Source organism: Apis dorsata, unplaced genomic scaffold (assembly GCF_000469605.1).
Source record: "Apis dorsata unplaced genomic scaffold, Apis dorsata 1.3 scaffold_196, whole genome shotgun sequence".
Classification (NCBI taxonomy): domain Eukaryota; kingdom Metazoa; phylum Arthropoda; class Insecta; order Hymenoptera; family Apidae; genus Apis; species Apis dorsata.
Genome location: NW_006263480.1, coordinates 789,485 through 799,461, shown reverse-complemented (window position 1 = coordinate 799,461; position 9,977 = coordinate 789,485). Strand labels below are relative to the sequence as shown.

Sequence of the window (9,977 nt, the reverse complement as noted above, 5' to 3'; positions counted from 1 at the left end):
AAAAAAAAAAAAAAAAAAAAAAAGAAGGAAGAAGAAAGAAGTGTATAGGATAAATTATGAGACGATGCTTCCTGTTTTGAGGAGGGTCTGTTAGCAAGTGTGCAGTCATTTTGTTTGATATCGAGTTATTTTTCATTATTTTGATTATTTTTTGTTTTTTTTCTTTTTTTTGAAATTTATTGTGGTTATCGTTGCTCGTTGTCAAGTCGGGGGAATGTAGAGAAAGTCATGGTTTGTCAAGTTAATCGAGGCGAGTGGCCAGCGATGGGATTAAGCTTCGCGCGAATTTAGATCAAAATCCGGGATGAGTTATTTCGAACGCTTTATCAATGGAATTTGGAACAAGTGGTTGGAAAATATATTCGAACGAGTCATATACATTTTAACGATCGAGTTGTAAAATGTATTTAAAACACGTGCTATTAAATTTTCACAAATTTAGGAGAATTTTATTTCAATTTTTGTAATTATATTTAGAAAAACTTAAACTTGTTTAAACTATGATTCATTAAAAGTAATGTGAATCAGGGAGAATGGATCTTTAAATAAATAAAGATCTAGTATTTTCGAAATACTTTTCAAATTTCATCCGTTCAAATCTGATACTCGCGATGTACTCGATCCCATCACTACTATACAGTCGTTGAAACTCGATTGCCAAATTTGTTCCGTCAAATTTAAATACTCGCGATATACTCGATCCCATCACTACCGTATGATCGCGTCGTTGACGAAACTCGATTGTCAAAAGTGTTATTACTTAGAGAAAACAACAATTTACCGCTTCATTGTAATACGACAATCCTTTTCCAGCGTTCCCTTTTTCATTCTAGAATGCACGTTCTATCGCGAAACAAACTTTCGAACTTGTTCCTTCCACGGATAAAAGCAATCCTGGAATTCCTGCGGCTCGAGACCATACAGAAAAGGCGTTTTACCTAAATCAACGGCTTATTACGTCATTTCAAATTACTTTAACCAAAAATTTAAATCCCGTTTTAAAAATATAAACTTATCGTTGGATATTTTATCGCAGATTTTTATGCGAAAATTATCATATTATTACCACTTAGATTATTAAATAAATGGAATAGCTTAATAGAAATTATACACTTCGAATTTTCGTATATTCAAAATTTTGCATAAATATCCACGTGTCTAATAAATTGTATAGCAATAAGTTATAAACTTTCCTACTCTTCTTGTCCTCTGTCATAGAGATTAAAAAAAAATCGGTTCGACAGCCATTAAACTTCTTTACGAAAATTCGAATAAGCGTTATTTCCTTTCCACTGACTCTGACCCACGATCGAATCGAAAGTTGGCGTTTCAGTGGATTAAATGGCATTCAACGGTGGCCACGATAACGGTATAAAATACATTACAGATTTACTTTCTATACCGTGATACATCTAACGTTTTATATAATATATATATATATAGTTTGATTTACAGGGCGGGAAACTTAACTAGGTGAATTGCGAATACTTCGTTTCGCAATGACCATTTATCTTGTCCATCAAGGTTCCTTATCGGGAATAGAATTTCTGAATTTAGATCGAGTTAAAAGTGTTCGAATTAAAAGGATATAAAAGGATACAAGAAAACTGTTTTGAATTAAATAAATTTCGTTTGAACGTGATTAATATTGATATAATAATAATATTATTTATGAGGAACGAATTAACTATCGAATTAATTATCGAATAATTCATTTGTCGGATATATATATATATATAGTTTAATTCGTTGTTAGAATTAATAGAGAGACAAGAGAGTTGGGAAAATGAAAAAAAAAAAAAAATCTTTTGACAGTATTTTAATCTTAAATTTTTAAATTCTAAAGGATACGTTTAGTAATTCATGACTTTTCTTCAGTTAGTGTGTATCTTATGTTAATATATTCATAGAACATCTTTGGAAGATTTATTCTAAAGGCCAAAGCAAACAAAAACATCTGTCGAGGCTTATTAAGTTATAAGCCATTAAAATTTACGTCGAATGAGAGACGGAAACGAAGTGACACACCGATCATTTCATTCTATCCGTGTCACGGTCTTCAATAACTCAATAAATAAACTTCGATCAAAATTTGCAAACACCAATAATTTAATATTTGCTTCGATCTCTAAAATCGATATTATTCCAAACAAATTCTCGTGTCTCCCAAATATATATATGTCTCAAAAATAACAATAATATAAAATTCGAACAATTATTCCGACTTCTTATTCAGTCAGTCGATTCTTCGCTTCGCCAATAACCTCAAAGTGTGAAATATAATCGAATCGGGCAGAAATCGCGTCGAGAGTATCGGTACAGTTTGAGGTGAAAAATTTCAAATGTATCATTCCATCACCATTTGATGGAAAGGGTTCATCATTATCGAAGAGAGAAGAGAAGAGAAATCGACGAATCGATCTGCGGTTACCGCGTGGTTCGAATAGAATCCTACGATTTTCCGGGTTCGAGGCGATTGCTTCCGGAGTTACCGACCGTCGGTCACTTTGATCGAATCGCGAAAATCGGCGCAATCGATATTCGATCGTCGCCAAACCGCAATCGTGGCCGCGTCTCCGGATACTCCGTCCATTTCTCGCCATCACGTAAATGCCCTTTGACATCGTTCGACCCCTTTTCCAGGAGAGCATCGTGCATCTACGTCGCGACATGATTCTCTCTGTGAGGGCAAAGAAATACTTTTACGTCTGTTTTTTAATTAACCACTGATTCAATCGTAGTAAATTCTGAAAGAAGCTCGGATGACGAGTATGTCTATTTAGTTTCATCTCGAATATAATATTAAATGTGTTGTGACACTTAAAGAATTTATTTTGTGATAAAATATTATAATAGAATAGGGAAATATTAGCGAATAATGTATAACTAAAAATTATTTTGATTAATATTGCAATTTTGGAAACGAAGGAAATTCATATTTTCAACAAACAATTAAAAAATAATTATTTCAATCGAAATTTTAATTTTTGTATAGAGTGTATGTTTGAGGAAAAATGTTTTCTATAGTTTTTATAATCCTTTAGAGGTTTAAGAGTTTAAACTTTTACACTTTAAGAAGAAAGGAAGAAGAAAAATAAGAAAGGAGAAAAAAATTTTACGAGTATACCATAATGAATACCGTAATAATAATTCGCAAAAATTATACGTAGAATTCAGTTATTCAAAATCGCTCTCTCTCTCTAAACCGCAACTTCTATTACAACTTTATATTAGGCAACTTTTGGTTGACTAACTGAGTTAATTAACTTTAAATGCTCGTCCATGTCGAACAAGTTTAAATAACTTCTGATCGTTCAATCACGTTTTACATTAGGCAACTTTTAATGGATGACCAACCGAGTCAATCAAATTATGCATTATTATAATTTAGTTTACAGCAATTATATATTATATTATAGCAATTTATATTATAATTGTTATTTTATCGACTTGGTTGGCCAATCGAGAGTTGCCTAACGTAAAATGCAATTTTTTTCTTCCTTCGATCAATTCGAAACGTTCAATCAGAAACTTAAGCCCGATTTTAAATAATTTCGCGCCACTTAGATCGAGCAGATTAATTAATAAAAATTGCCTGAACCGATTATTTAAGCTTAAATATTAAATACGACGACTCAAAGTCTGTTAATTCGATTGATCAAAAATTAAACATCGAAATGTCGATAAAATAAACAGCTCGAGATCTGACTGAAACGAAATGATGAACGAATTCTTGTGCGCGCGCATCTTTTAATTTAATATTTCAAAATGGCTTGATCCAGGTTGATCAAATCGAGTTTCCATTTGTAGTCGGTCAGAGGTATAAAATGATTTTTATATTCGAGAAATAACAGCTGGTATTAAAAAAGCTGGTTCGTATAAAATATATAATCTGCCTCTGGTTTTACGAAACGCACGACGTTATACTTGAAAATTGAAATTAAAATATGAGGAACGGTTGTTGTAGGGCCAACTAGAGCGGAACGAAACGTGGAAGAAAAATTTTTTTTTCTTTTTTTTTGATATTCATGATTTTTAATAAAAGTTGCCTTTCGTATTTAAGATCTATTAAGATCCGAATTTAAGATCGACAAATTTTAAATAAGGAATTTAGATGATTTTTGTTTTCAATTGAATTAATATTCCTTATTGCGAATTATAAAAATTTTCTTCTTATCTTATTTCATTGCAATCAATGAAGAATAATTGAAATAAAAAACTTAACGATTGCTTTGCAAGTAAATAAATATAATTCAATTATCATTATCAATTATATCGATCGTATAACAATATAATTCCGAATTAAAGTGGGATTCACAATATGAAAGAAATAATAACCGATAATACGAAAGAATTAAAACTTAGAATTAAAGAAAATCTAGGATTATATAAAAATATCGCAGATCCAAGTATATCTTTCAAATAGCACGTAATAATAAATATAATCGAATACAAATTTTATTATTCTCTCCTTCCTTGTCCGGGCAACAATGTCCAGAAATTACAGAGGAAAAGCATTTAAAAATTTATGCAATAATAAACGTGAAATAGAGAAAATACCAGCAACCCGGAGACGCAATTGAGAAACGTCAATTTTCAAAGGAAATTACTTCTTCGACCGTAGATGGAGTATCGGCCACAAAGGAGTATCACAGATGCGCAAGTTGTTACGTGACGCGTAATCTTGCAGAGTACCTTTGCCTGGTACATTGATCCGAACCGAGTTAACCCGTCACTGCACCGTTTCGAAAGTGTGCTGCAACGCACCGATCGTTTTTCTCGCGACGCGTCAAGCATCGATAAACTCGACTACCAACGTTTAATTGTTGCTTGCAATTATTTCCAATTCGTTCGTCCTTTACGCTTTTCTTCTTCTTCTTAAATTTTAAATATCCTAGATACGTAATGTGAAATACATATGGAATTACTTACCAATTAAAAATGTATATATATATATATATGTCAAAATGTTATTGAATATATTATAAAAATTATTTATTTATTGATTTAAGTCAATATTTAATTTCGCTATTTAACTTTTTTTAAACGAATGCAACGAGGAGCAGATATGAATGGAGGAAAAAATATAATTTTCTATTTATACGTAATATAAATCATCATAAATATCTAAAGTATAAATATTCTTATATACACATTCTTTTACGTGTAAACATAAGATAGATACACTGAGTGGAACTTTCTCTATTTGTACATCCTCTCTCTGTATTTTGTATTTATATTCCTCTCGTGCCCATACGTATGTCACGGGAATATGTAGTTGAAAAATTAATCGAACCAATAATTCAAGATTCATACGAAATTGCGTTCGCGTTTTCACTGGTGGCTCGTGAGGTTGTCTCGCGAGTCGGCAGATAGCTGCACTTTCTCTGTTTGTGCGGCCACAAGCTGGCTTTACGTAATTGACAATGAACCTTCCCAACCACGATCACGTAATTTAATCCTGGAAAGTTGGAATGTGCAAAGTCTCGTGTAAATTTCGAGCATAGAGAGAGAGGAAAATATTTTTTTTTAAATGAAATCGAAAAAAAGAAAATGTTCATCGATATTTCCTTTACCTTGAAAATTCTTCGAAACTTTTGTATGAGAAAGAAGGTTTATTGGAAATGATAAAGTGATATCTTATCTCTTCTTTTATAAGAATATTTATTAATAATATTATATATTATTGCTTTTTTTTCTAAGAAAATTTTATTTTTCTCAGTGTTCGACGCAAGTGGCCGTTACTCGTCGCAATTCCATTTTGGAAACGGGTTCTGGCTTGGCTCGAGCACCCTCTGCAAGGAGCTGAACGCCACCAATAACAAAGTTCATCGGGAACTCGACGATACACCGCCTTATCCATTGAAATTTCACGTGGCTAGGATGTACTTAACATTGCCCAAGGAACTCGAATTGTCTGTAAGTATTCTCTCATCTTTCTTGCAATTATTTAACTTTCTGTCGATGGAATTTTCGTTCAATCAAGTAGGTGGAGATTTAAATTGTATGATAAAAATATGATAAAATTGACTGTGGATTTTTATGTAAATCAATACAATAGTGTTTAAAATTTTGGAAGCAGTTGTATTTTTGTTGGAGTAAATCTTAAAATATTATAGAAGTAAATAATAGGTTTTATAATATTTTAGAGTGACAACAATTTATATGTGGAGTAATGTATTACATATCACATTGAAGAATGTTTTTTTCAGGCAAATGTTTTTGATATATTTAAATTAGAAAATTTTATCTTAATTTTAATCCTTTTTAAGATTTATTAAAACTTAGTGTTACAAAATTATTTCCTATTAATCCAAAGTTATTAAAGTATCATTTCTTATAAAGAGTTATTTTTTTATTTATTCTAATCATTAAAAAAACAACAATATTGTTCACATAAGATATTTATCAAATATCAAATTCTTTTAATTAATCCAGGTTTTAATTAGTCTTTGGAAGCCAAATAGCGTGAATAAATTATTAGATGGGTTAATTAAACGCAGTTTATCAAATAAGGATTTCCAACGAGACTCAAAGAAGAAGAATTATTTATTCAATTAATTTATCAATACTGATTAATTAAAGTGAATTTACAAGTATAAAAAATTTATTATCATCTTCATGTCCTAAAAATATATTTTTAAATAGAAATATACAAATATATACAATGTACGGTCAAATTACAAAATTTTTAATACATCACAAAGAAATTCATCTAGAAAATCCTGATTTTAATTAAAGTTTATGTGTTACGTAGAACACAGTATATACAGTAAATTTTTCCCTCCAAAGAAAATCTCTTTAAATCTCCCTTAAAATTTTCATCACTTTTTTATTTTTTTAATAAAATTTTGCTTGAAAATACTTTTTAAGTATATATATATATTAAAATATAATATTTAAAATTTCACTCTATTTTATACCAAAGCAAAAATTTATATTGAACAATGTTTTATATAAAATCAAAAATTTAATTGGTTTTTTATTTATAACTGTATTTATATTTTGCTATACTATTACATAAATTCTTCATGCATTATTTCTTATATCTTATATTTTCACATCAAAAATAAAATGGAGCCACAGCTTATGGATTGTCAGAGAGCTTACTCTATTTCTACGAAAAAATTCTAAAATCTAAACACTGTTGAATCAATTTGTTTGCTTGACACCGTTGAAACTCTCGGATGATTTCATTGTGCTCTCAATACTTTGAAAACTTTGCGACAATCTTGCAAAATTGTAGACCAATTTTCTTTCTACGAAAAGCTCGCTTAATCAGATTATATACGAAAATAACTCCCGTTGTCCACAGTAATTTTACTTTGTTACTGTATCACGTTCGTGAACGAAAGCTAATCAAGACAGAGAGTCACATACAATGGATATCGGATATTTGAAACTCATTCAAAGGCAAGGTTCAAGTTCAGTGGAAAATCTACGACTCGAGATATTTTCTTGCAACAGTTAGACGTTTCACAATTGTCTTATAAATCCTGAAAAAATGCGCGATGATCGATAAAAGTTTGCTTGGAACGGAATTTAAAAAATTTAAAAATCTATTTTATTGAAAACGAGAAAAGGGAGGGAAATAAAACTTATTCACTCAAGAATTATTTTATACTTTATTTTTGCATTTCATTCAGATTTCGAAGCATAAGCTTATAATAAAGATGTTATTGTAGAAAATATAAAAAGTTTAATCGATTTTTAATGTTTTCAAGAAATATAATGAAGTCATCTTGGATGCTTTTTTTCAATTAGGAAATAATAATAATTGTTTTATTTACATTTGGATGAAAAAAGAAAGTTATTATTTAATATTTAATCATCATCCCCTCTTTTCCTTCTTGTTTCAATACCAGATTTTTTTTGTTGATTCTATAATTAAAATTGATATTGGAAGATAAATAATAATCCAAGCCTGACATTCAACAAACACAAGATTAATTAAACGCAATTCCAATAGAACAATTTTTAAGTTCCTTCTTCGATCAATTAAACGATCGATATATCGAATTCTTCGAGGATTACTTTAAAGAGTGGAGAGGAGAAAAAAAAAAAAAAGAATAATAAAAAGTTTACTATCTTGCGTATTTTTATATTTTTACTTTAGTTTCGTTATTGCATCGTGTACGTCAGACAAGTTTGAAACCGCGCCGTGAAGCTTTTCTACCGTTCTCGGTGTGGGTAGCAAAATGGTGGCGCAAAGGAAAGTAGCAGAAACAGGGCAATATGATGAAAAAGAAAGTAGAGAAACCTTGAAAGAAATTGAATTTTAAAAGCTCGTTGAACTCTTTAACAGTTTAAAAATCGCGGCACAAGGTAAACTCTGATAGAAAGGAAGGGAATAAAAGTTTAATTAATCTTGAAATTGAATCTCCTTGCAATCTATTTATCCAACAATCTAACCTCTCAAATTTAATTAAGACACGCTCTCCGCTCACACTTCTTCTTTTTTTTCTTTTTTTCCCTTTCTTTCTCTCCAATTTTCCTCATCGTGACATCGCCCCCCTCCCCCCCTCGAGGCCACACACAGAAAATCGAACCCAGAAAATCAATTTGTTTTCAGACACGACAAGTATTTTTGGGTCTTTGTCTACCGGCTACGTGCAACCAAGCATCCCTGACCTCGATGCTGAGAGCGAACGCGGATCGCGTCGAGCGAGAAGGTAACCTAACTTATCGATCGTACGGGCCGAAGATTCACATCGTTGCAGTGAGACCAGTGCCTTCGAGCAATTACACCCTTTGGCGCGATCCCAAGTTCTACGTTCTTTCGTAAGTAATGCAAAATGATTTCTCTTCGATTTGTTCTCGATTCGAGTACGATTGTACGAGTCACGGTAAATCAGTGGGGAATTTTTCGTGTCCCTTTTTTTCCATGATTAATGCAGCATGGATGGCGTCGTGAATTATTTTTTCTCTTTTCACGACATGGCAGATTGATTAAGAACACGATTTCGAAAGGATTCAACCTCCTTTTACTCCCTTCCTTCTTTTCTTCTCTTTGCAAAATTTGTATTTCGATTAAAATTTTATGCGAGACAACTCATATTTATTACGTGAAAGATAAATATTTTGGTATATTTTTTTTTTATTATATTTCTTTTTTAAGGCCATCAGAATCGCTAAGAACTCGATCAATTCCAAGAATTATCAATTCGTTTTTCTTAAAATTTTATACGAAGCAAGTTATAAATTTTACAATTATTATTTAAAAGTTTGCGCTTGAATTCGCTAACTCGAGAAAGTGGAAATTAATTATTTTCCATTTCTCTCTCTTTCTTTTTTATTTTTCTGAAATAATTTATTTCTTGTTAGCTCTCCTCAAATTAACTTTATTATAAGAAAATCTATGGAATCTGGATTACTGTTATAATTACAAACTTCGGGAGAAACTTTTAACGTTAAACTTGTTTCGAGAGTTTTTTTCGTTTATTTGTACGCGTCTTCTGATGATCATTATTTGACAAATACACACAGTCTGGTTTATTTTTCATCGATATTAGGAGAAGAACCTGTTTCTTCGCTCTTCTCGGAATTCTTTTGGAAAATCAATCAATGTTAATGAACATTGAAATATAATATATAACATGAATTAAACGTATGGAATAGAACAATCATAACTAGAAGAAAAAAAAGTTTTTTATAAGTAACATCAAGAGCCATCTTCAACACTTTACGAATATATAAAAATAAAAAATATTGATGCACAGTGTGCAAATATTTTGCAAATGATTTAAAAAAAAAATATAACAAATATTGATACAATATTTGATTATAATGTCTATATTAAATCAAGTCGAAAAAATGAAAAAAAATATACAAATAAGCCTATTAATTGTTTCAGAATAAATAGAAAGTACAGAAGCGCGGATCTATATATATATATATATTCAATTATACGATTCATTCCGATCGATCGATTCACAAATCTTTGCGAAAGTTCTGAATGTATACATATACGAGAAACC

At 30.6% G+C, this 9,977-nt stretch overlaps 1 protein-coding gene across 1 annotated transcript in view; it reads left to right on the top strand.

Moving 5' to 3' along the window:
* The window catches only part of LOC102677295 (nose resistant to fluoxetine protein 6-like), a 26,045-nt gene that overhangs the window by 677 nt on the left and 15,391 nt on the right, over positions 1-9,977 (top strand). Inside the window, exons 2-4 of the mRNA XM_031509984.1 lie at positions 4,615-4,629; positions 5,704-5,919; positions 8,573-8,781. Coding sequence (XP_031365844.1) covers positions 4,615-4,629; positions 5,704-5,919; positions 8,573-8,781 — 440 coding nt within the window. The remainder of the gene's footprint in view (positions 1-4,614; positions 4,630-5,703; positions 5,920-8,572; positions 8,782-9,977) is intronic.